General features: G+C 34.4%; 1 protein-coding gene across 1 annotated transcript in view; it reads right to left on the reverse strand.

The window, feature by feature from the left end:
- Positions 1-26,265, reverse strand: part of RGS17 (regulator of G protein signaling 17) — a 54,639-nt gene extending 28,374 nt beyond the window's left edge. Inside the window, exon 1 of the mRNA XM_074190282.1 lies at positions 26,127-26,265. Within this exon, the coding sequence (XP_074046383.1) occupies positions 26,127-26,245 (119 nt within the window). The 5' untranslated portion in view covers positions 26,246-26,265. The remainder of the gene's footprint in view (positions 1-26,126) is intronic.
- Between the last annotated feature and the right edge of the window lie 389 nt (positions 26,266-26,654).

Here is a 26,654-nt window from a genome sequence, read left to right on the forward strand (position 1 = left end):
ATCTACAAATATTTTTATCATAGGGTATTATATAACCTAATGAAACAAGCCATGTTTTTCTAACTACATGATATAGTCTTTGTAGATATTTATCTACCTCTTTTATTTCATTTTTATCTCCACAGCATACCATTCTACACAAAATGACATTGGATAGAACCCATTCGATCTAACACTCTCATGAAAAATTTTATAACCATTAAAAAAAACACTGAATCATTTTAATTGAACTATTATATATAGAATTATGACATTTTATAGCCGAAAGATATAATCTAGATCACAGTGGATCTGAGACTAGAACTAGACATTTCTGGTTCGTAGATAACTGCCTTTCTCACTATACCTTGGCTGCAGTAGGGAAAGTTTGCAACTTAATGGCATTCTATAATAAAGCCTTTTGTAAAGTAATAATTACTCTCTAGTTTTTTTGTACAAATACAGATTTTCATAATATATATATATATATATACATGTTTATAATAACAACAATAAACTAGCATTTGTGTGGCACCTACTGCGCATCAGGAACCATGCTAAACACTACAAATACTATCTCATTTAAACCTTATAACAACTCTGGGAGGTAGGTGCTACTGTTTTCTAGTAACATATGAATATAATAGCTAACAAAAGAGTGTATTAAAATTATATTCTTCATTCATAGGGACACACAGTGATTAGAATCTGGTTTCCATATGCTTGATCAAAAAAAAATACATGACTATCTATGATGGGCAGAAAAGAGGTGGGAGGGAATGACATTTGGTAAAAGGTAATGTATAAAAATGAGACACAGCAGCAATCAAATGATGTGTAGAGCATGATGAACACATTCACTTGACTTGAGCAAAGAGTCCTTTTTTTGGGGAAGTACTAAAAATTGTGTTTGAAAAAATAAGGGGAAGAACTGAAATGAAGATTAAGAGTCATTGACCTCAATGCTGAGGAATTAGTCAGTGGATGCAGGATGTTAATCAAGGATAAATAGTAATGTTTTAAAAATATTATGGTTGGGACCTCATTGTACCCTCTCAATAGATACAAAGAATTTAGAAGCCACTGGAAATGATTCACATGGATTTCAGAACATGAATTCTGGCAAATGTGTCTGTTTTTGAAATATTTACAAACATGCCAAGTGCCACCATATTGGTATGATGATTATGAAATATTGGGTTGTGCTCATATTCCCAGCTTTGCAGATGGTAGAATATGGACACACATTTGTGCTAAAACCATACACAGTAGACACTCAGTAAATGCTTGTTAACCAACTATTCACTGTTCTCTATATGTGAATTACAGTGCACATACCTGTCATAGCACAGGGTCTAATTTAGTACATGAAGCCTTGACCTATGGGAGAAACCTAAAATTTATTAGTCTCATGATATTTCAGTGAGTTATATTTTAATTATTTCCCTCAGAAAATATCAGACAAGGTCTGGATTCTGAATGGATTGTGACTATATGCAACTCTTTATGAAGGGTTATTACAGCATTTGTAGGTAATGAGGGAATTAAGAAAATAAGATGAAAAATGATGGTACCTTTAAAATTCACCAAACCTTTACTGAATTGGAACTAAGTTCAATATGATTTTTTTAAAAAAGGTATTATTAGGGACTCAAAGGGACCTTGGATGACATATGAATGATTCATTGCACAGATGAAAAATCAAATTCAGAGAGGTATAAGTGACTGTCTGAAGGAGTTGAAATAGGAATTTAAAACTAGGTTTTTTTGATTTTAATCTAGTACTTTTTTCCTCCTGTTTCCCATGGCCTCCCTCCTCACAGCCAGGAACTTGCATTTTAGAAGTAAATAAAACTGTTAATTTTATAACAAAACTTATAGATTTTTTTAGTTGAGACCTGCAATTTTACTCCCATTATGGTAATAGTACTAATGCAAACCAATGATTCCTATTAGAGAAGTATCTTGGGGTTATTGTCAGTAGAAATGGTTTTTTTTTTTAGGTTTTTGCAAGGCAAACAGGGTTAAGTGGCTTGCCCAAGGCCATACAGCTAGGTAATTATTAAGTTTCTAAGACCGGATTTGAACCCAGGTACTCCTGACTCCAGGGCTGGTGCTTTATCTTACTATGCCACCTAGCTGCCCCTCAGTAGAAATGTTTTGCTCATGATCACATAGCTAGTAGGTACAAGAGCAAATCTGACTCCAAGGTCATCTCTCCCCTCTTCCATGCTGTCTCTCATTTAAATAAGTATATTAGAAAACAAAGTGTCAGATTTGTATTTATAATAATAGTTAATATTTACTTGATGTTTTCAAGTTTGCAAAGTACTTTATACAAACACATATATTAATCTCATTTTCATCTTCTTGATCTTGTGAGGCAAATGCTATCATCTTCATCATCATTCCCATTTTACACATGAATTAACTGAGATTAAGATTTAATCAGACTGAGGCTAGTTTATATATGATTCAAGGCTTGTATTCTACTCTTTCTGATTCTACATTCCACATTTTATCTATTATGCCAATATTATGACAGCTTATAGGAACAAACTATATGTTTTGACTAATAAAAAGTTCGTCATTCATTTCATTTTACCCTTTCTCTGTCACAATTTAAAATAAAGGCAAGTTTTAAAAATTTCTGTAAATATTTGATCTAACTGTAGGTGTTCTTAAGAATCTATTCTAGTAGGTACTCCATGGTTCCTGATCAGAAACCAAGTATTTTACTTTGGATAATGTCAGTGTAACCCAGAAGCAAGTGAAAAATTACCTATTCTTCTGTGTGTGTGTGTGTGTGTGTGTGTGTGTGTGTGTGTGTGTGTGTGTGTGCGCACGCACACGCACCACAGGCAAAGATTTTGGAAAGCAGGGGTTGTATGGGTGGAATACCAGAAGTCTGCTCCTGGAAACTCTGGCTTGGCATACTTAATTGATATTTGCCTGCTCTTTGGAAGCAATTCAGTGTTGGAAGAACTAGTTTCCATTGAAGAAACTATTGCAAAGAAAAAGCAAACTTTTCAGTAGCCATGGTTACCTGGGATAGAGTCTAATCACAAACCCACATATATTAATACAGAATTCAGTTATGGTAGCAATAAGATGCTTAAATTTAATACAAATCGGACTTTAAGACTCAGGGAAATAAATACTATGTTCCATTAATATAGATATTGTCCAGTATTATTTTAGTCATCTCACTTTTTAAAACCAACTCATATATTTTTATTCTTTTTAAAAATTAATTTCCTTATCAAGATGCCTAGATTGTGTATGAAATGAGATTGTTATTCTTTCATATTTACTTGAGTCAGATAATACATAATATTTTATATACAATACAGGTAAAGCAAAGAATGCAGATTATTCATAATCAATTTTATAATTCATTATGAAAATATTATATGTATATACATTTTCAAAGTGTTATCTATGTCATTTCTGCTGCGTTGCAGCATATTGTGCTTGGTAAGTAGGATATGAAGACCAAAAAGACACAAAACTTAGAAGAGACAATATCAGTCATTCAGTAAGTACTTATTAAACTGCTGCTCTATATCAGGTTCTGTGCTAAACTCTAAGGATATGAAAAGAGGCAAAAAACACTCCTTGCCCTCAAGGAGCTTATCATCTAGTGGAGGAGACAAACAAATTAATATGTATAAATAAATCATATAGTGAATAAATAGTAAATAATTAAAGAAAGAAGTTATTAGAAGTAAGAGAGCTCAGGAAAAGCTTCCTGTGAAAGATGGGTTTTTAGTTGGGTCTTAGAAGAAGCCAGAGAAGTCAGTAGATGAAGTGGAGGAGGGAGAGCATTCCAGACTGGGGAACAATCAAAGAATATGTGTGGAGCAGAGATATACAATGTATTATTTGTGAAACAGCCAGGTGGCCATTGTCACTGTTTTGAAAAACACATGGAAAGGAGAAAAATACTTGTAAAAGGACTAGAAAGGAATGAGGGAACTAGATTATGAAGAGTGTATGTAGTAGGTCAACAAATTCAAAATATATTCAAAGTACAAATTAATTTGGAGGGATGAGGGTGAGAAAGAAAACACAACTACAGGGTGGGAGAGAGAATTAGGAAAGGAACTGATACCTGATCTAAGCCTAGAGAAGTAGCTAGGTATTAAGTGGTAAGAATATTGTACTTGTAATCAGAAAGATCTTGTTCAAATCTAGCCTTAGAAGCGTACTAGCTATGTGACCCTGGGCAAGTCATTTTTCCTTTCTCAGTTTCAGTTTTCTCAGCTGTACAATGCGATAATAATAATAGCACTTACCTTGCAGGGTTACTGTGAGAATCCAATGAGAATTTAATATGACTTTTGCACACTTTAAAGTATTATAAAGGTGCTGATTATAATAATTGTAGTTATTATTATTATTATTATTACTGAAGGGAACTAAGGATTCTAATAGACAATGTTGAGGAAATATTCATTAAAAATGTTTAGCAAGTCAGACATCTTTATGTTCTCTTCTAGCTATATGATTCAGGAAGCACAAACACACTCACATTCCAAAAGCAACTCTGGTCTCATCATTAGATCATCTCTATTCCAACATATGACAGCAGGTAACAGTACCTATGGATAGAGTGCTAATCTTGGAGTCAGGAAGCCTTGATTTCAGATTCTACTTTAGACCAGTTGTGTTACCAAGGGAAATCATTTTATTTTTTCCAACTTTAGTTTCTAAACCTATAAAATGAGTGGGTTGGATTTGATGACCTCTAAAGTCTTTTCTACATCTAAATTTATGATTCAAATGTTTTCTATAAAACAGTACCCTTGTGCATCATCCTCTTTCATTGCTCTGGAGTCTTGATTGAATGACTGACTGCATCATTTAATATTCTTGATAGCATTTTCTTTTTGGTACTCTCCATTCTCTTGGTCTCTGAAACATATAGTTTCCCAAGTTCTTATAATAATTTTCTAGCTGTTCTCCTTCACATCCTAAATAACAAAAATTTCCAAGCTTTTGTCCTCAATACTCTTCTCTCATCATCCTCTTCCTTGCAGCTTATTTTCCATTCTCAAATGAGACAGTTCTTAAACTTGCTATTCATCTTTGTACATATCTTCTAAACTCCAGAACCATATTTCACATTTTTTGGAAATCACCTAGATGTCCATCTGGCTCCTCAAATCCAATACATCCAAAATTCAGCCCATTGTCTTGTACCTATTCCCCTAAACTTATTCTTATTTCCTTTCCAAATGCTACATCTTAAAGTTAAGATTCTTATTACCTCTCAACTGTAACAATCCTGTAATATCCTAAATATCTCCCTGCCTCAAATCTCTTGCTTTTTTACTTGTTCTTTTATAATGCTGTCAAAATAGTTGACCTAAAGAAAAACAGTTTTTCTCCCCTTAAAAACCATTACCTTTTTTCTCAATTAACAGGCATTCATTTTTCTCTCCTTTCAACCTCTTACCTGCTTCCACCAAAAAAAAACCTGAAAAAAATCCCTTATAAGAAATACAAAGACTGAAGGAAGACCAAATTTCATTTTATCAAAGTCTAAAAGAAATCTTTTTCAATCTGCATATTTAGTCTATCTTTTCTTTGTTAAAAGATGGATAATATTTTTCATCACTGGAACTCAGAAATTAAGGTTGCTCATTACATTATCTTCTAATTCAATAAAATTGTCAATAGAGTTGCTTAGGGCCAAGGACTTGGTTCCAAACTAACTTTCCAGCCATTCCTTATTATTTTCAAGCACACATATTTAGTAAAGTAAAGTAAAATTCCCTCTTATATAAAATAGTATTGGTAGCTAAGTGACACAGTGACTTTGAGTCAGGAAAAATCATTTTCATGAGTTCAAATCTAACCTCAGGCTTATTAGCTGTATGACTCTGTGCAAGTCACAACTTATTTGCCTTATTTCCTTTTCTGTAAAATGAGCTGGAGAAGAAAATAGTAAACTACTATGGTATCTTTGCCAAGAAAACTCCAAATGCAGGCAGATATGACTGAAAATTACTGAACAAAAATAATATTACAAATTGTTCAATGTTAATCATAGTTAAATTAATTCCCCTAAGGAAACATTAAGAAAATTAAGATGGTAAATTTTATGGAAAGTCCTTCAATTAGATTTGTAAGGTGTATAGGAATAGAAAGACAGATGTGCTTAACTGGGTATGTATGAAACCTGTCTAAAATGAAGTACTTGAAAAATTACTGCATTTTGAATTCATTTTAAAATACAGTGTAAAATGATCTCTCTCATCCCTTTCTTCACATATGAGTAGCACCCATCCTGAGGAGTTTTTATATATAGCACCCATTTCTGATGAGTCCAATAATCATACTAATCAAAATCCCTATCCAAGATCTTGGTTCTGAGAAACCAACTCTGATGGAGCCTGATTGGCAGTGGATATTCTCCTTGGAACTCTGCTGCTTCCTATAAAAGGGCAGCTTTCAGTTTGACTGGGAAAGCCAAGGAGAGAAGTGTTGTGGTTGGAGGCTGCCAATACCCTTGAGGTGTGGGAAATGATTTTTCTCCTCTGGCCAAGAATATATACAGATACAGGAATGAACAGCTGAATGCTTGGAACATTAAAAAAAATAAGAGGATCTAGATTCATATGCCACCTCTGTCACTATATGATCCTGGGCAAACTACCTATTTTCTCTGTTTCTACATCTGGAAAAGAGGTTTTGACAAGATGGCCCCTCCAAACCTTTCTCCAACTCTAAATCTATGGGCATATCTATGATGTTGAGACAGAGGCAGCTATGGTCACTCCCTTAATCAGGAAACATATGAAGAATATGAAGGAAGTAATTCTTAAATAGTTTCTGCTGTCTGTAAGTAAAGATAGACCTGAAAAATAAGGCAATAACAGGATCAAGAAAATATCTCAGGCTTCTTTTGGTGAAATATGAAGATTCATCATCTTCCAATTCAACTATTACTCAGTATTATCTTGTTTTATTATGCCCCAATATTGTATAAGCCTGCTTTGGTTGAAATATCATTCCTATGAGAAGGTAGATGCTTAGCCTAATTCTTGCATCTTCTTCTACTAGAGAGATCCCCTTCTTCTTGAATTTATGCTGTAGTAATTTTTAATTTGTGGATCATTGATTTTAGAGTTTCATCTAACACTGTGCAAAAGGACACCAATATGGAAAGGGCTGTTTGCAGATAGGGACTTGCTTTTTACAAGAAGCTTCCACAATGCCCTCAGTCCTGTTGTGATGACACTCATAGTTGTCCTACCTTCCTCATTTCCCCAAAATTATTATTTGCCCCCTGATTAAAACATTCCTAGTTATGGCCCTACTAATCATGCAAGGATAAAATGGTAGTGGTACTTTTAGATTTCTGTAGCTCTTCCTGTATTCTTATTTATTATATGCTTATGGAATCAAACAAAAAAGTTTCCAAAACACAGTAAAATAGTATGGAAAGAGAGATTGGAAGTCAGAGGACTGGATTCGAGCATTGGTTCTACCTGTGTGACAATTGAAATAACACCTATATATTCTTAGCACAGTGCCTATGGATAGGAGGCACTTCATATAGGCTTATTCCCTTCTCCTTTCCCCGCCTTGGCCAATTGATTTTATCTTTTCAAGCCTGTTTCCTCAACTGTAGGATGAGAGGGTTTAGGCTAGAAGATCTCTGAGATCCTTTGAGACTGAAATTCTTGACAAGATGAGCCACATGTTCAGAGCCCCAGATCTTTTTGTATAAAGTGCAAGATGCCTGTTCTATAAACAGCAATTGAAATAATGAATCAGTAAGCAAAACATCTTCTGATTTAAAAAAATAAGAAAAATTTTCAGGGTATTACAAATATATTGTCTAGTTGTCTCTCCTACATTTAAGAAAAGATGCAAGTCTGCTGGATTTGTCTTTATTTCAATTTTCTAAGGACATGAGCAGTACAGTACCCCTTTTGTCTTTTGACAGCTAAGTGACTTTTATTTTTCCTTGTCACCAGCAATCCTTGGAGACTGTAAAATTATACCCAGGGATAGTGTGGTATTGTAGAAAGAGTGCTAGACCTGGAATCAGGAAAACTTGGATTCAAATCAGAAACTCGGTAGATTATGGATAGCCTTGGACATTTACCCTATCTAGGTCTCATTCTTCATTTGTAAAATGAAGATGTTGATCTCTTAAGGACTTTCCTAGTGCAAAAACCTATGTTACTACAAAGATTGGGAATTGGGGGTATGGCAGATCAGGGTATTGATAAATATCTGTGAAGAGAGACTTCATCATACTAATGAAACCATGGATCATTCAAATATTTTGATCAAATGTTCCATGATACTAATATTTGTTTTCTATTTGGGGAATAAAACATTTTCTTAAATCATTTCTATTGATTTGTGCTTCAAGAAAGAAAATTGGTATTTTTAAACCAACAGCCTGGGTCTGGAATGAAGGACCTTAGTTTCCTCATCTATAAAATGAGGGACTTGAACTTAATGATATCTGATGACTCTTGTAGTCCTAAATCTATGATTCTTTGATTCTTTGATTGTAAGCCTTCTCCCAGTTATTTATTTCTATAATTCATGTACTTTAAAAAAGTTTTTTGTTAGGTAGCACTGTTTTTTAAATTCTATTTCATTTTATTTTCAGTTCTAATTCTCAACCTCCCCTCCAACTATTAAGATGCAAGAAAAATAGAAATTATAAATGATTATAAATATGTATAATCATGCAAGAAAATTTTCTCTACTAGCCATGTCCCTCTTCTCTCTACTTCACCTCTAGAAAAGTGAGAAAACAAAAGTAGTAGAAAATATGCTTCAATATGCACTGAATCCATCATCTTTCTATTTGGAGTGGGGGATATGAGTCATGAGTCCTTGGAATTGGATGTGGATGGTTATTGAGTTAGTCACAATTATTAAATCTTTCCAAGTTGATTTTCTTTACAATATTGTTGTTACTGTATACAATCTTCTCTTAGTTCTGCTGAAGTTGTTTGCATCACAGAAGTTTTCCCAGATTTTTTTGAAATTATTCCCATTGTCATGTCTTGCAGCACAACACACAGTATTCCATTGCATTCATATTCATAATGTATTCAATCACTGTCCAATTGATGGGCATCCTCTCAAGTTTCCTTTTTCTTTGCTATCAAAAAAGCTGCTATAAATATTTTTATACATGTGTCCTTTTCCCTCTTTCTTTGCTCTCTTTCAAGTATAGATGTAGTGGGTCAAATGGTACATATATTTTAACAACTTTTTTGGACATAATTCCAAATTACTTTCCAAAATATTTAGAATAGTTCATAGGTCTATCAATAGTGTGTCATTGTATGTATTTTCCCACATCTCCTGAAACATTTGTCATTTTCCTTTTTGTCTTCTTACCCCATCTGAATGGGTGGGAAGTGGTATCTCTAGTTATTTCAATTTGAGAGTCTCTAAAAATAATGATTAAGAGTATTTTTTATATGACTATTGATAGCTTGATTTTTTAATTCTGAAAACTGTCTTTGATCATTTTTCATTTGGGGAAAGGTTCTTATTTTTGTAAATTTGGTTTAGTGACCTTTATAGTTTAAAAATGAGACCTTTATCAGAGAAACTTGCTAAAGCATATTCTTTGGAAAATGGGGCAGATATGAAATTTGTGCCTAGGAATGACTGGATAGTAGTTGTAAAAAATAACGTCCAAGGGAAATGCCCTTAAATTCTATTTACATATATCTTTGTTGACAGAGCTAGTGTTTTTCTTAAGATTTTATTTCATAAACTGAAATATTGCAAGTGAGAGCACTAAACTATAAAAAATGTCCACTAGATGGCTGTATTAACTGTTCGAGATGATTTTTCCATTGAATCCAAATGAATGGGCAAAGTATTGTATATGTATTATTTGTTGCGTTTGTTTTAACATATATTTTAGTTTTTAAATGACAAATTTCAAATCATTCAACTTAAGTTCAATAAATTGAATGATATGACTCTGATTCTTAGGTAGGAAAAAATTAGTTTAGTGAATAAGAGTGGGCAGAAAAAAGAACTGGGTGAACAATTTATAAAGAAAATTGTTTGGGACGGCTAGGTGGTGCAGTGAATAGAGCACCAGCCCTGGAGTCAGGAGTACCTGAATTCAAATCCAGCCTCAGACACTTAATAATTACCTAGCTGTGTGGCCTTGGGCAAGCCACTTAACCCCATTGCCTTGCAAAAACTAAAAAAATAAATTGTTTGCCATTATTTACAGAATTCTTTTTCTAGACTGTAGAACTAAAAATTAATTGGATTTGGGTGCATTTTAACTTTTTTTAAAAATTGCATATGAATTTTATTAACATTTTACTTTTTCATTAATATAATCTATCAACTATAACAATAAGTAGTTTTTCATCTGAATGTCTTTACTGATGTGAAATCATATCCAGGTTCTGGATCCTAGGGCTGTGGGTGGGAATTCAAACCTTAAACCATCACCAGTGGGGAAATTTCTTAAATCAAAAAATTAGGACCATAGAGAAGTGATACAGTCTGTGTTTTCATTAATTTAATTTTCAGTGTGAATTGAACTGAAGATGAAAATGACTATGACATAGTAATTTCTCTCAAATTTCTTTCATTCATAGGAATGGTTACAGTTGAAGAAAAATGAAAGTATTGGGCAACTGCTTTAGGAACTAAGAAAATCACTTAACCTTGATGAATTGCACCTTCTTTATCTGTAAATTGAATACTTTGGACCCTCAACTCATTCTAACTAAATTTCTGTGTTTTAAAATTTGTCTGGTATTTAGGGGAACATACTCTGTGTGTATATATGTGTTGTGTGTATATAGTGAGCCTGTTGATACTAAATTTGCTTAGTAACTGGGACTGGAGAACAGTCTCCTAATTTCAGTGAAATTCAGTGAAAAAGAGGTCCTGCAGTATCTTCTCTCTGAAGCAGAAGTTAAGATTAAGGAAGGAAAGAGGAGAGAAAGAGGGAGGAAAAGAGAGAGGAATGAGGAGTGAAGAGGAAAGAGAAACAAAAAGAAAGAGAAGTTAAAGGCAAAGAAGGGGGAGAGAAAGAAGAGGAAAAAGACAGGTTAAAAAGGGGAAGAGAAAAGAGAAGAGAAAGAAGGAAGGGGAGAAAGAAGAGAGAGAGAGAGAGAGAGAGAGAGAGAGAGAGAGAGAGAGAGAGAGAGAGAGAGAGAGAGAGAGAGAGAGAGAGAAAAGGAGTGAGAAAGAAGTTATAAAAGAAATCATTACATTAGAGCTAATATGAGGTCCCTAACAGTGATGGAATTCTTTAAACTGGGAGGGGGTGGTGGTGGTGGAAGTGCTGAATCTCCACCATTGATTATTATTGTTTGTATATTTCCTCAAAGATTTATGGTTTTTAAATAAGGGAATGCATCTTTAAATATAAGATGACCACCAGAAAGGGTTAGGTCTCCCAATGGATAACATTTCTAAGCATTAAATATACATTATCAAGTGCAATATTGAGGTCTGCAACAAAGTTTTGAATTATGTAGCATTGGAAATTATGATTCTAATATAAAATCTAGAATTATTATACAATCAACTGCATATTCATAGAAAAAGATTTCATCTTCCTACTCAGGAAAGAAAGAACAAATGAGACTTGGATTACATCCTAAAATAGCCTTGCAATTGTAACAAGCCTAAAAGACCTAGACCCTGAGAGAGAATAGGTCAGCCCTGAAAAAAAAAGAAAAGATTGGAGGGATTTTAGTAAACATAGAAGAAATATCCCACAGCCAGTAACAATTATTTTCCATTATATGCACCACTGCTATGACACTGGTAGGTTGGGAACCAATGGTCACATTTTTGTAAGCCAATAAATATTTTTTTTGTAAGATGCTGGACTCTTTTTTTATTGGAAACTATCAAAAATATTGCCCAAGTGAGTAGTTGATTTCTTCAACATTCATCTTCCCTCGTGTGACCTCCAACCCCTACATTTCATAAGGGTTCCTCTTAAGAGAGAGTTTTAAGGAAACTTGGGAAATGCTCCTTGTCCCATGGGACTTGGTATATATTTTAGTTTAACATTTGAATTCACCCTGTGACTTATATTTAAGAGCTATCCCCAGAGAAATCCATGAGGAAAAAAAATTATCCAATTCCCGCAAGAGTTGCTACATGCAAGGGAAACAAAATGAATTACTTTTTACATCCTGGGGATTTGATTCCACACAGTAAAACCTCAGCATATGTTCTGTGGAAGGCAGAGAGAGCCCTTCATTTTCAGAACACGTCTGGAGGAGGAACACTAGGCTTTGGGTTGCCAGACTGAGTGGGGATTTTGGAGGGGGTCATTCAGATTCAGTGGCAGCATTTTTTTGAGTTTATGGATATTCAAATAATTACCATGAGGATAAATGGTACCAGCAACCCCGAGTCTAACTCAAGTTCTTAATCACAGGCATTCCTAGAATGCTAAAATCGGAGAGGTCCTTAGAGATTATCTAATCCAACTCCCTTCATTTTACAGATGAGTGAACAGAGGCTCAGACAAGCTAGATGACTTCCCCAAGGTCACATAGTTAAGTAGAGTCAGAGCCAAGATTAGAAATCAGAGCCTCCAACTCATAGTACTTTTCCCATAGACACTACATGTTACTTGCTTCCTGAAAGAAAAATAATAGAGATACAGTCCTTGTTCAAATTGCTCAAAAGAGATGAAACTTGCTTTTCATAATGTGCAAACAAGAGATATAAATCATCAATTTATAATTCAATACTTTATAGGCACAAGATCTCATCAATGGCTATTCTTTTCACCAATACAGATTACAACCCCATTGAGTCTGTTGCTGTGGCTCAAAAAATTTATCCTTCTGTTGTGCTGATGAATACTTCCTGAATTTGGCAAGAATTCTTTTTTTAGGTGACAGACAATTCTTTGCTTATCTCATTCTTAAAAGTAGGAGGTGATGCAATGGCTAGTGTGCTGGATCTGGTCTTGGGAAAACCTACATTCACAGTCTAATCTCAGATACTTATTGGATGGATGACCCTGAACGAGTCACTTAATTTCTTCCTTCCTCAATTTCCTCATCTGTAAAAAGGAGAAAATACTAGTACAGCCTCCTAGAGATGCCATGAGAATAATAATGAGAATAATACTTGAAAAGCACTTTGCAAACTTTAAATAAAGGGTAGCTATTTTTAGTTGTTACTGTTAATTATAGCCTTTCTAGTTTGGTAAGGCACTCTTACAGTCTGCTGGCATAGCCTATGAGAACCCTGTCATCTCTAGCAATGATTTGTTATTATATGAGGACTTATTAAGTCACAAAATCATAGATTTAGAGACAGAAGGGACCTTAGAGGTCATCTAAACCCCCTTAATTTACAGATGAGAAACTGAGGTCCAAGAGGTTGCATAAGGTCATGTAGGTAAGTAGCAGTGTTAAGATTCAAACTCAACTCCTTTCACCCCATTACCAGGGTTCTTTTGACTGTACTATGCTGCATCTTATATCAGTACAAAATTACATAAACTTTCATATTTATAGCAAAGACTACTACTCCAACAATAATAACAATAAATAATAATTGAAAAAGATCACAGAAATGATAACTAAATTCATAAATCAACTTTTTAACATCTATTAAATGACATAACCCATAGTTAGGATTATACAGCAGAAGACTGCCATCTTTCATAGACTGACAGATGAGAAATCCTCATACTTCACAGATCTCAAAGTATCTTGGAGAACTTAATAAGCTATAATGGATCCAGATTATTATCATAGATCATACTATTGTCAGTAATCACTCATTGACATGAAGCTACATAATGCAAATATATACATATATATGGACATGTACAAATACTTTATTTATATATGTATATATGTATATATATATATACAAAACAAAAATAAGAATTAGAGTTGATGTTTTACTTAGCACTTTAGAATTTGCAAAGTACTTCACATGTTTTCTCACATGATCCTCACAAAAGGCCTATCAAATAGTACTTCATATATATTTTAACCTTATTTTACAGATGAAATGCCTTCCTCTTGATTGCACAGTCACAAAATATCAGAGACAGAATTTGAAGTCAGATCTCTTCTGACTTTCAGTATAAATTTTTTTCTTCTGCTGTATGATACAAGAGATTAGTCTATAGGACACAAAGGAATGTCACAAAACACATTCCATAGTTTTGGATTTACAGGTGGTGTTATCATTTTTTGCTTAAAGTCGTTGTCTATTCTTACAATTTCAAAAGCATCATCTAAATAATCTCACCTGTCAGATGACTGCTACTTGAATAACACTATTGGAGCTTCGTCCTTTAGCTTAGGGCTTTGATCCCTGTAGAGATTCAAATACCAGAGAGCAGTAGTATTTTAGACTTTTATGAGTCATTTACATATTATTATGAATAAAGGTTCTGAGAACAATTTACAAAAGGGATGGATACTAAAGAAAAATGAAGGTGCTGGGGTATTGATTTGGGGAGTGGGAATATATAAAAAATGTAATGAATGTAAGAATTTTTCTAGAAGCTGGTCCTAATGATAAGATGGCAAAAGTTATCTTTGTTTTCTTAGAAACACAATTATAAGCCAAGCTGTTTTTATCATTTGATACATGATATACACTTGGATAAATACTAGGAGAAATTTCAAGACTATCTCTTAAAAGATTTGATTAGGAAAGTAACTCTGTCATGTATTAATTATAATTTGCCTTTGAAATATTTTAGCTGCTGGATAATAATATATTATTCCTAGAAAGGTTCTGGGCCTTGTAGTCTTCAATAATGACTATGGGCAATCAGTGCAAACTGTAATGCTAAACTGGGGATCATATCAGTGGAAAATAATGAAGCTTGCATCATTGGGAAATATGTTGGCTTTAGAAATTTTGATTATAATTCCCTCTGTCTCAATTATTTAGTGGATGGGTGGGGGCAGAAGAACTGGAGCATCCACAAAATGAACATAATATGTTCTCCAGATTCTTATAAGGATCAAATGAGATAATGTATGTGAGTTGCTTTGCAAGTCTTAAGACCAAAAAACATCTACTGTCACTACTGTTAGAGATAAAGTAAAATCTCATAGCTTAGAGTGCACTTCAAGGTTCAGTTTCTGCCTTTTCTCTCCCACACTACAAAGAAGCCATGCAAAATGCGTACCTATTACACTAGTTTATGGCACTTAAGTTTTCACTAAAAGCTTATGCTTGGACACTTCATCACAGCACAACATGGTAGTAACCATGGGTTCTTACTCATACTAAAATGTACACCAAGGAAATGATGATAACTTGAATACACTTTTCTAAAAATCATAATGTAGTGATAAGCCTTAATAGCTTAAAATGGCAGTGAGCCATTTGGAACACTCTATATAGTGTTAAATTAGTGATAGTTCAATAATCCTGTAAGTCTTTTAATCTGTTTTTGTACCATGGATACTTTTTGCAGTCTGATGAAACCTATGAGTCCCTTCTCAGAATTATATTTTAAATGGATAAAATACACTGGATTATAAAGGAAACCAGAGGTCAGTGAAAATAAAAATGCAATTTGTTTTTCTCCATTCAAGTTAATGAACCTCTGAAATTTATTCTGTGGAAGTGTGGTGACCCTAGGTTAAGAACCTCTACTAAAAATACTGATATTTGTTTAATATCATATATAGACTTCCTCTTTTCAAAGAAGGCATAAGCATAAGGTATATATATATATATATATATATATATATATATATATATATATATAGTAAATATATGATTGCAAATAATTTCTGCAGGAAATTTTATGCATTGTTAAGCAAGCTACTTGGGAGCATCTGCAGGAGGACAATGGATGAGCCCAATTTCTCTTTGAAGATATAAATCTGCTGAAAAGTAGAGAAGCCTGAAAAGAGCCACCAATCCAGATGGAAAACTTATGTTTGAGAAGGGGGAGAGTGAGGATAGAGAGTAAGGATTTCATTTTTTCTGCAATGCCAGGGCAACCAGGAATCTGTAACTACCAAGCCAACAAAGTTTAGAGTATAGTGCTGGCTATAGATTGTGCCTCTGTCATCCAAACACTGGCTTGAATGTGGATGGACAGAAGAATGGTTACAGAGTAAGGACACTTTTTTTTGGCATAGAAACTCATAAAACTGTCTATTAGGGCATAGGGTCCTCGTGATGGCCTCTGTGAAAGGAATGCCCATGCTAATGAGATCAAGATTCCTTAAAGTATTAAGTGTATTTGGTGTTTGGTAGCTAAGAGTGGAGGCATGTAGGAAGGAAGTTGGGAGGATTGGAGCAAGCTGTTGACAGGAATATTTGCTCTCATTATTCAACATTTGTTTGAGAGCTAGTGTCTACTGCTTGGAGACATTAAAGAAAGAAGACAAGGCCCTTGACCTTTAATCTGAATACTAGTTAGGAAGCCAAGTTATATACACACATGAAAAGACTGCGGAGTAAAAACAAGAGCATGGTATGTATAATTTATACATATAAATGTAAGCCTGAAGGATGGAATGCTATGAAACTTTAATCAGAAGGAAGACAGCTATAATCTAAAAGATGAATTCCGCGAAAGGGAAACGATCAATCAACAAGCATTTATTAATTGTTTACTATGTTTTAGGCTCTGTGCTAGACACAAGAAATAAAAATACAAAGGATTAAGTAATCCCTACTCTCAAAAGACAGCTAAATTGAGCAGCTTGCTGGCTGAAGTTAACCATCCATAAAATATATAAATGAAGATGTCTCTTTTTTCTTAATTAAATTTTATTTTTTCAATTAATATACTTTTTTCTCTCAAACCTACCTCACCAACCTTCCCCTGCCTCCCAGAAAACAAATAAACAAAAAATTGGCATAGTCAAGCAAAAGAAACTCCTATACTGGTCATGTACAAAGATGTTTGTTTCAGTATGTCTTCTGACAGAGAAAAATAATAGATTACTATTTCCTCTCAGTGGGTAGCATTCTTTATTACTTGTCCTCTGGAATCAGAGTTGGTTTCTGAATATATCCTAAAGTCTAGCAAAAGCTGTTAATTTTTCTAATGTTTTAGTGATAGTATAAATTGTTTCCCTCATTCTATTTGCTTAACTGTGCATCAATTCAAAACATGGCTTTCCAGGTTTCTCTGAAACCATCCTATTCATTATTTCTTATAGCACAATAGTACTCCATTACATTCATAGATCATAATTTGTTTAATTATTCCCCAATTGATGGACATCTACTTAGTTTATATTTTTTTGTTGTTTTGAGTTAAGTTGTATATGACTCCTCTTGACCCAATTTGGAGTTTTCTTGGTAAAAATACTGAAGCAGTTTGTCATTTCCCTCCCCAGATCATTTTTTTGAGGAATTGGGGCAAACAGGGTTAAGTGACTTCCCCAGGGTCACACAGCCAATAAGAATCTGAGACCAGATTTGAACTTACAAAGATAAGTCTTCCTGACACATCTTGCCTTTCTGACTTCCAGCATTCTATCCACTGTACCATCTGGCTGCCATTTATAGTTCTTTGCCAGTTGAAAAAGAAGTGCTATACACACACACACACACATGCACACATGCATACATGCATGCACACACACATGTGCAAATACATGAAATACTTTATTTAACTCTCTTTGGAATATAGGACTAGCAATGGTACCACTGGGTCAAAGGGTATGTAAAACTTAGTAATTACTTGGGCATAGTTTCCAATTGTTTTCCAGAATGAATGTATCAATTCACAGTTCCACCAACAGTGCATTAATGTGTCTATTTTCCCTGAAGCCCCATTGGCACCCTAAATTATAATTAACATATGTTTAGAATTATATAAAATCAGAGCAGGAGGGATGACAGAAATTATTCAGAATTGAGGTTCAGAAAAGGGATACAACTTGCCCAAGATCCTGTTGTTTGCTGTTGGCAGAGTCATGATTTCAAGCCAGGTCTTTTGACATTTATTCCAATGCTTTGCCTATTGTCAGTCAACAAGTATTTAATTAATCCCCTACTGTGTGCTAGACACTGTGTGAAGCACTGGGGATATAAAGGATGAAATGACAAGTGCAAATAGAAGCATTTATGGCTTTCATGTAAAAAGGGGGACCTGGAGGGTAAAAAGGTATCATTATCTCTCCAACATAATTCAAGGAGATAATTTAAATATGTGGTCAGCTTGGTAAATATGTCCCTAAGGTAAGTGAATAAACTCTTTCCTTATCCAGATTAGTTTTATGTAATTTCATATATTCTGAATCAAGTTAACAAATATTTGCTTGTGCCAGTTATGTTGTTAATAAAAAAATTATAAACCATGGTTCCTACCCTTCAACTTATAATGTGGTTAGAGATACATGCACAAATAATATCCTTCATTTAAGAGTTTTATGATTTCACATAGGAGGCACTGACTTGAGTGGTAAATGGCACAATTCCTACCATAGCACTAAAATCATCTTATAGAACAGAGGTACCTCACTTAATTTTCATTCTTCTAGGGATGAGCCTCTATGAATTTTATTATGTGGCTCTTTATGTGACAAGCATACGAGTCTGTCACTAAACCTGTACTCTAAGGCTTTCCAGTTTTAAAGGACTTAACACATTCTACTTAGCTAGCATCATCTCTGAGAATGCACGATTAATCAGTAAGTCATCAGTTAACAAATACTCCTTCAGTGTTTACTATAAGCCAGGTCAGGAAGACTTATCTCCATGAGTTCAAATATGGTCTGAGACACTTGTTGAGCAAGTCACTTAATACTGTTTGTCTTAGCTTCCTAATCTGTAAAATGAGCCGGACAAGGAAATGGCAAACTATTCCAATATCTTTGCCAAGAAAATCCAAAATGGGTTTACAAAGAGTCAGATGTAACTGAGTAAAATCAATAAACTAAGCAGTGTACTAAGTGTTGGGCATACAAAGGCAAAGGACAGTTTCTGCTCTCAAGAACTTGTCTATTTGGGGGAAACAATTATGTACTACACACACACACACACACACACACAGGATAGATTATAGATAATCAACAGAGAGAGAGAAGGCGCTAAAATTAATGAAGACTGGGAAAGATCTCTTGCAGAAAGTAGGGCTTCCACTGAGATTTGAAGTAAGCCATGGAAGTAAGAAGGCAGAAATGAGGAGGGAGATAATCCCACACTCAAGGGAAAATCAGTGAAAATGTTAGTGTTAGTTTGGAGATGGAGGGTCTTTTGGGAACAACAGCAATGAGGCCAATGTTTCATGATCTCTGAGTACTTAAAGGGTGTAAGTTATAAGACTAGATAGATGGAAAAGAGGGGTCAGGTTATAAAGGATTGAGAATGCTCAACAGAGGGTTTTATATTGGATGCTAGAAATGATTTAGTTAGACCTGTGGTTTAAAAAAGATCACTTTCACAAGTGAGAAGAAGATGGATTGGCATGGTGATAAGACAAGGCAAGAAGTCAAACCAACAATAGTCTGAGCATAAAGGCCTTCTCTCAAGTAGTGGCAATGTTCAAAAAGAGAAAAGGGCTTATACCAGAGATATTACAAAGGTAAAATTGTCAGGACTTGACAACAGATTAGATATAGAAGGTGAGAGAGCATGAGAATTTCAGAAGGTTACCTAGTTTGTAAACCTGAGTGATTGGGAGAATGGTGGTTCCTAACTCAGTAAATAGGAAAGGAAGACAGAAAGTCTTGAGGTGAAGATAATGGGTTCTTTTATGGACATGTTGACTTTAAGAGGTCTAGAGGACACCCAGTTTATTGGAGATTGTGAGGTTAGAAGTGAACTAGATTTGAATATCATAGGCTTAAAGATGATAATTCAATCTATGGGAGCCAATGAAATCACCAATTGAAATAAGGGAAGAGGGTCCAATAAAGATTCCTAGGGGACATCTACCATTAGCAAGTAGGACTTGGATGAAGATCCAGTAAAGGAAAGAGAAGAGGTGAGAGAGGTATATATAGAACAATGAAGCATGTCATGGAACCTAGAAAGAAGAGAATATGAATGAAAAGAGACTTATTTTTTAAAAAAGGTTATAAAGAGATCATGAAGGAGGAAGACCAAGGGAAAAAGTCATTAGACTTGGAAAATAAGAGCTCATTCATATTCTTGGATAGAGTGTCTTCAATGGATGATAAGGTCAGAAGACAGAGTATAGAGAATTTAGAAGAGATTGAGAGGAAAGGAAATAGAGGCATCAGTTGTAGACAACCTTCCCAAAGAGTTTAGTCTAGACAGGGAGGAGAGATATGATAACAGTTTTGATATGTGGATTAAGTCATATGCACTCTAAGATTTCAAAGATACCTGCATACTCTAAGGAATCAAAGAAAGATGTCAATGAAATATTTACTTATAAAAGTATCAAAAGTTTTAAAATTAAAATTAATCAGATTACATTGTAATGAAATACTTTTGTTTTGACAGGATGAGAATTCACAAATTTCCCTTCATTATAAGGGATCCTTATGTCAATCTAATTATAATTACAGTGCAGAAGTCTTTAAAAAAAAAAGACCTTAATTAAGCTCTTATATGAGATGAGCCATAAAAGGCCTGCACAGTAATAGTGTTTAAATGAACTGCTTTGTGGGGCCTCACAACTAATGGATGATTCATTTTGTATGTATGAGACACTTATTTCCAGGGAGTAGTATGTTCATCACAGGAGCAGACAGATTTTCCATTTTTTTTCCTTTTGGGGGATTATTCTTTGACTTTTAAAAGTATGCTACTTATTATTTCCATTGCCAGAGAGCCAAAGTATCACAACTTCAGAGGACAAAATAGAATGCTAGTTTGGCACTGTTTTGCATTAAAATTGGACTCCTTGTGAAAAATGGAGGTGGGGGGTGCCTAGTAAAGGGCACATTCATGAAGTGTTCAAAATCAGCTTAGTCAGATCTGCTATGTGGTCTGGGAACTTGATGAATAAATATGTACACAGGGAAGATAATTTTAGCTTTTAGAGAACTAGTTGATTTGCTAAATACTGTCCATGACAAATTTTCTCTGAGAAGAATGAAATTCTGAATGCAGCATGACAGATCTTCTAAGTGTGGACACCCACTGGTGCCTGTTAAGAGTGTGTGAATGTATAGACACAAAGCTGTATTTGGCTCACTGGTTCATGTTATTGAAAAGTTAAAAAATAGTTTAAATCAGATCAGAAAAATGAAAAAAAGTCACCTTCATCATTTTTAACGTGACAATCTAAGAGTGATGGGAACATCATCCTTGTTGGAAAATTAGAATTTCTAGAATCTAGAGGCTTTCTTCCTGAACTAACCTGTACTTTGAGATCCTCTGATTTAAATGTTGATGTTATTCAGGTGGGACACACCTTGGACCTCAAATTGAGTATTTCCTCTTATACCACAACTGGCACTTCATGGCTTTGATTTCATATATTCATCCAGTGACTTTCTGAACTTAATTTGGTTTCCCAACCAAGGAGAGCTTCCCCACTTTCTATTTTCTACTTCCCTACTTTCTCATATATCTTATTAAATTGGTTTTCTGATACAAACTAAGTGAGAATAATTTAGGCAAATGAAGGGAATTTGTTCAGGACTTTCTTATCACCACTGCTATATTTTTTCTGCCAACTCATGATAATTATGATTCCAGATCTATAGGGCTAAGAGATCAAACCCAGAGGCAGAGAGACAATCATAACTTAGAAGTCTTTCTTTTCAATATACTTCTCTCCAACCCACAACCTGCACTGATTTATTGTAGCAGATAACTTAGAGGTGAAAATGGTTGTAAATAAGTACCTAGATAAATTAGCACAGAATCTAGAACAATAGAGGTTTATAGAAATCAAACTTAAAATGTTAATATCAAAACAATCCACCCAAAGAAGAAGAAGGGGGCAATCTAATTCATTAATCCCAAGGATACCATTAGAGACTAATCCTTTTGATGATTAAAATATTTCAGTTATATGTTTTACCTTGAGGAAATAAAAAGACAGGACCCTATCCACTGAATCATGGATTGTTAAGAGTTGATAGGAGCTACAAAAATTATCTAATCCAGCACCTTCATTTTACATATGAGGAAACTGAGTCCCAGGTAGATAAATTGATTTGCCCATACAAGTGAATAGCAGACCCCACACTTGACTCAGGTTTCCTTAGTCCCTCTCATTTCACTGGGGAAAAATAGGTGTTTTGATCTAAGGTCTAGTTAATGACCTTCTTAAGGGAGTAAATCAGGGTGAGCATTAGAACAATTCTGAAATATACCCTTTCCACCTACTTCCACCTTAGTCAATTTTATCTCCACAGGAGAATTGAGTCGAGCTTCAAGAGTCGAAGACATATTTTTCCAACCCTGAAAATTTCAAAAGCAATGGCAAAAATCAAAGGACTTAAATAGGAATGGGAGACTCTGGACATGTAATACAGGGAAAATGCAAATTTTGGGATTAAATATTGATTAATACAAAAAATATCTTCCATAATTCATCTGTATATAAGGTTAATATAACATGTTTGTATTTATTAATGATATTTTCATAGCACTGTATTTCCTTAAAAGGAAATAAAATCCACTAGAAGACAAGTATTTATTTTCATAGATTACAATTACTTCATATTCTGAATCTAACTTTTTTTTGAATCCCCAAATTGCATTTTTCATTGTTTCTTTTTGTTCTGATCCTTTGACCCAGCCTGGAAAATTTGAAGAACATTTCTCTTTATAAAGTCAGGAATACATTTAATGAAAGTTTTTCCCAGTCAGATTTTAAAAGTAATGTTATTTTAAAAAATATGATTAAGAACTGTTTTCATTTACAATAAGTTATCTTATTTTTATTTGGTAAATGTTAAAAGATATGTTTGATTTAGGTCATCTTTTCTCCTTCCCTCACCCTCTTTGTTATGTGTACTATGAACTACCTACCTACTATTATTTAAGTATTCATTAAATTTTGTAATATGAATTGGGCCAGGGCAAGGAGTCATAGATACTCTTCTTTCCTACCAGACTTTTTGGCATAAATGTTATTTCTGGCAATGCTTCCCTGGTTCACCTTGCTCGACTTTGAACAAAGGAGATAGGATCAACAGGCTCAATATCTAACAGGAATATTGCAGGGGGATTGTTTCATGGAATGCACACTCTAGTGCTAATGTAATTGCTCTTTTTAGGACAACAAATGTCCATTTTCTGAATATTATGTTAGTAGCTTAGATGAATGCAAAGGAGGCTCCAAAAATTCCTGACTTGCTCCTAGGGATTAATTATGTGTACTAAAAAAACTTTGATGCATCCTTAATCTTCTTTTATAAATATGAATGAGCACAAATATATGCCAACTGTATACAATCTGAAGACTTTTTCTTGACTTTGAATCAAGACATCAATTATCATGACTCTGTATCTGTCAAGGATAATATAAAAAAAAATCTACCTTCATCAGTTAGAACTAAATAACCTTAAAGTTTTGTGTACTTACCCTTAGAAATAGCTAAAGTTTTTTGAGTTTTGGTAGATTTGTCTTGGAGAGATACAAAATAAGAAAAATAAGATAGTCTATTGGTCATTGAAATAAATAACTCTGGTAAATAGCATAGGGCAGAAAATGAGAACTCTGAGATAATTCTTGTCATTACATAATCATTACTTAAGAAACAGTACACATTCATGTAAATAACACTTGAAATTTTGCAGGATGATTTATGTATGTTATCTCATTTGAATCTCACAACAGTCCTAGGAAATATGTATTAACTATCATCTCCATTTTCCAGATAAACAAACCAAGGCTCAAAGAGGCTAGTCCCAGGTCCCACCACTAGTGATTGTCAGAGATGGGATTCAAACTCAGCTTTTCCTGACTTGAATTATCTATTATACTTCAATATCTCCTATGAACCTCTATAGTTATTATAAAATCGTTAGTTATAATTATTCTTAGCTAGAAGTTTGAAAAACAATCTTTCCCTTCAGGCATAATTTCTATAAGGTACAAATAAATCCATCAAAAGACAGAATCTGAGCCTTGTGACTCAAAAATATATAAATACTTATATATCTAATGTTTGAGCTATTGAAGTAGACCAGGTGTAATTTAGGCTTTTTTTTAAAACAGAAATAAATAATAATAGTGGGTATTCTATCCACTCAAGATTTATTTTCCTTAAACCTGAAGATTAAATATTAAGGATGCATAATTAAATCTCCTTTCCCCTCAACCCCCCCCCCCCACATTTCCCTAGGAATCAAACGTTGGAGAATTATGTAAAGCACATTTGGAAATCACATAACATTATCTAGATGGTCACAAAACTATCACTGAGAATAATGAAGACCTGGCTAGTTCTTTGCTACCATCCAGAAATGGTTATCAGTCACCAAATGTTTCTTTTCTTTATATATTGCAGGGTCACCTACAACTGGATACAAAACCTCCTTAAATGTCAATAAGCCATGGAGATACTTCTGTAGACCATGTGACTTCCCAGCACCTGGAATTTTCTTAAGGTCTTCAAATATAATCAAAGTGGTCCAGAGAAATCATAAACAAGTTGTGGGGATTGTTCCTTGACCAGAGAGATCTTCAGATAAATTAATTAGGGAGTCACCTGAAGACTTCATTAAAAAACTCATTACCCCAGGAAAGATCCCTTCAGTTCAGACCCTTCTGAGAATTTCAACTAGGAAAATAAAAAAAAAGCCTTTTTTCATCTCTGGAATCTTCTTACTCATTAAGAGCAAGGGTAGGGGGTTTTGCAGCCAGAGGACCTGCATTAGAATCAGAACTCTGTTACATATTATCAAAGAATCTGACAAATTACTTTATTCCTGTGTTTTACAATTACGCCAGCTGTAAAATGAGAGGGCAGAGTGGTCTGGGTGAACTGTTAAGGTCCCTTCCATCTTTTTATCTATGACTCTCAGAGATGGTTGAATCATAGACTTTTAGAATTTATGGAGGATTTAATCTTGACTTTTTAATGTAGAAATCAGGGAAATAAAAACAAAAGATATTTATAGCCAGATAGTAGCACCTGAAACATCCTCCTAAACCTAGGCTCTTGGACTCCTCTAATGCTCATTAGGTTTTCTCCACCTACTTCTCTGGTCTTAGCTTACATCTAGGGTCTTACTGGTATTATTTTGAATCCATTCTCATGTCTTTTGTTAAATTTCAGTGAGAGCATCTTACCAACAAATGCTCTAAATCAGGATGTGATTTATTTTTGGTTTGCTGATTATCTAGATTTAAGAAGGTGATTGAAAAATATTAACAATTCAGATTAAATTTAAAAGCATGTTAATATGTAATCTGTTTTGGAATTGTTTTCTAGCACATAGTTGTTTACTCACCAGCCAATCTACTCTTATTGGAAGGAATAGTTTAGCTTTCACTATCATCCTGGGAACACGTTTAAAAATTAAACATGCAGCCTCTGGAATGGGTATTAGCTTGGGGATACTGAATTTTTAGAGATTCCTTCTTTTAATGATATCTTTGTGGCCTGGAAGAGTTCAAGTACTTCTGAATACATGTGTCTTTCTCCCAATGCATAGTAGTTCTCTTGAGGCATCATTAAGTGTTTATTTTGAATTTCTTATTTGAATGTTTGATGCTCTGGAGCTGTTGTCTTATCCTGGGACTTCCCTCAGGGCCTTCTTGCCCCTGAAATACTGCTCTGCCACTCTTACTCCTTTTTTTTGGGGGGGGGGAATATTACCTATTATCTCTATTTGAAGGAGGGGTCCAGATCAACTAGTCATCACTCCCTCCCTGCTGTGCTTTTCTCAGGAGTAAACACCATGCCTTCCCACACTTCACCCCTTTTCAGCTTCCTTCTGTGTATTATCCTTGTCCATTAGAATAGAAGTTTCTTGAGGACAGGGATTGTATTTATTTTGCTTGTTTTTGTATCCCCCAGCATTCAACACAGAGCCTATTGCTTAATAAGGACTAGATATCTGCCTAACTACTGGATATCTCATGTCTTTCAGGTGCATAGCTAAGTTTAAAAAAAACATCTTCACTTTTATTTAATGAGCTTTGGGGAGCTGAAGAGATTAGAGATCTATCAGAGATAATCCTGTTCATCCAGAATGTGTTCTCTCTCATTATTTACCTAGCTTCACTATGCTATGGAAGAGATAATGTGACATACCAGGAACAGCTGCAACAACAGCACCAACAAAAGCAACATGTGTTGTTGGGCCTCTGGTTTCCAGGTGCTTGAGACATAGCAGATGTTCCTTCATTTTGGGATTGCTGCCTTTTTCTCATTTCAGCTCCTTTGGTACCCAAGTGGCTGCAAGAACAGAGACAGAAGAGAGGAACAGGATTATGGTGGAGTGAAATTAGAAGTGCTGTTAGATGCAGACTGAAGAAACTAAATGCCTCAACTACAAATTAAATGCAGTTTTCAGAGCGAGGAACCTCAGAACATTTTATCACGTAGATTGAGGAAAATTGAAGGTCAATTGTCCTCATTATCTGTGGCTCAAGAAATAATAAAGCAGCTGCAGGGAATAAGGGAATTAGAGAAGGCATGGAATTCTTCTACATCCTTCTTTGCACCACAATGATAAAACAATTTATGAAAGATTTTAAATAAATTTTGGGAATCTGTTTTCTCCATTTCTTCATTGACAGTCTATGGAAGTCTTCATTTGTCCAAGATGTTATCAAGGCA

Source organism: Macrotis lagotis, chromosome 5 (genome assembly GCF_037893015.1).
Source record: "Macrotis lagotis isolate mMagLag1 chromosome 5, bilby.v1.9.chrom.fasta, whole genome shotgun sequence".
Classification (NCBI taxonomy): Eukaryota; Metazoa; Chordata; class Mammalia; order Peramelemorphia; family Peramelidae; genus Macrotis; species Macrotis lagotis.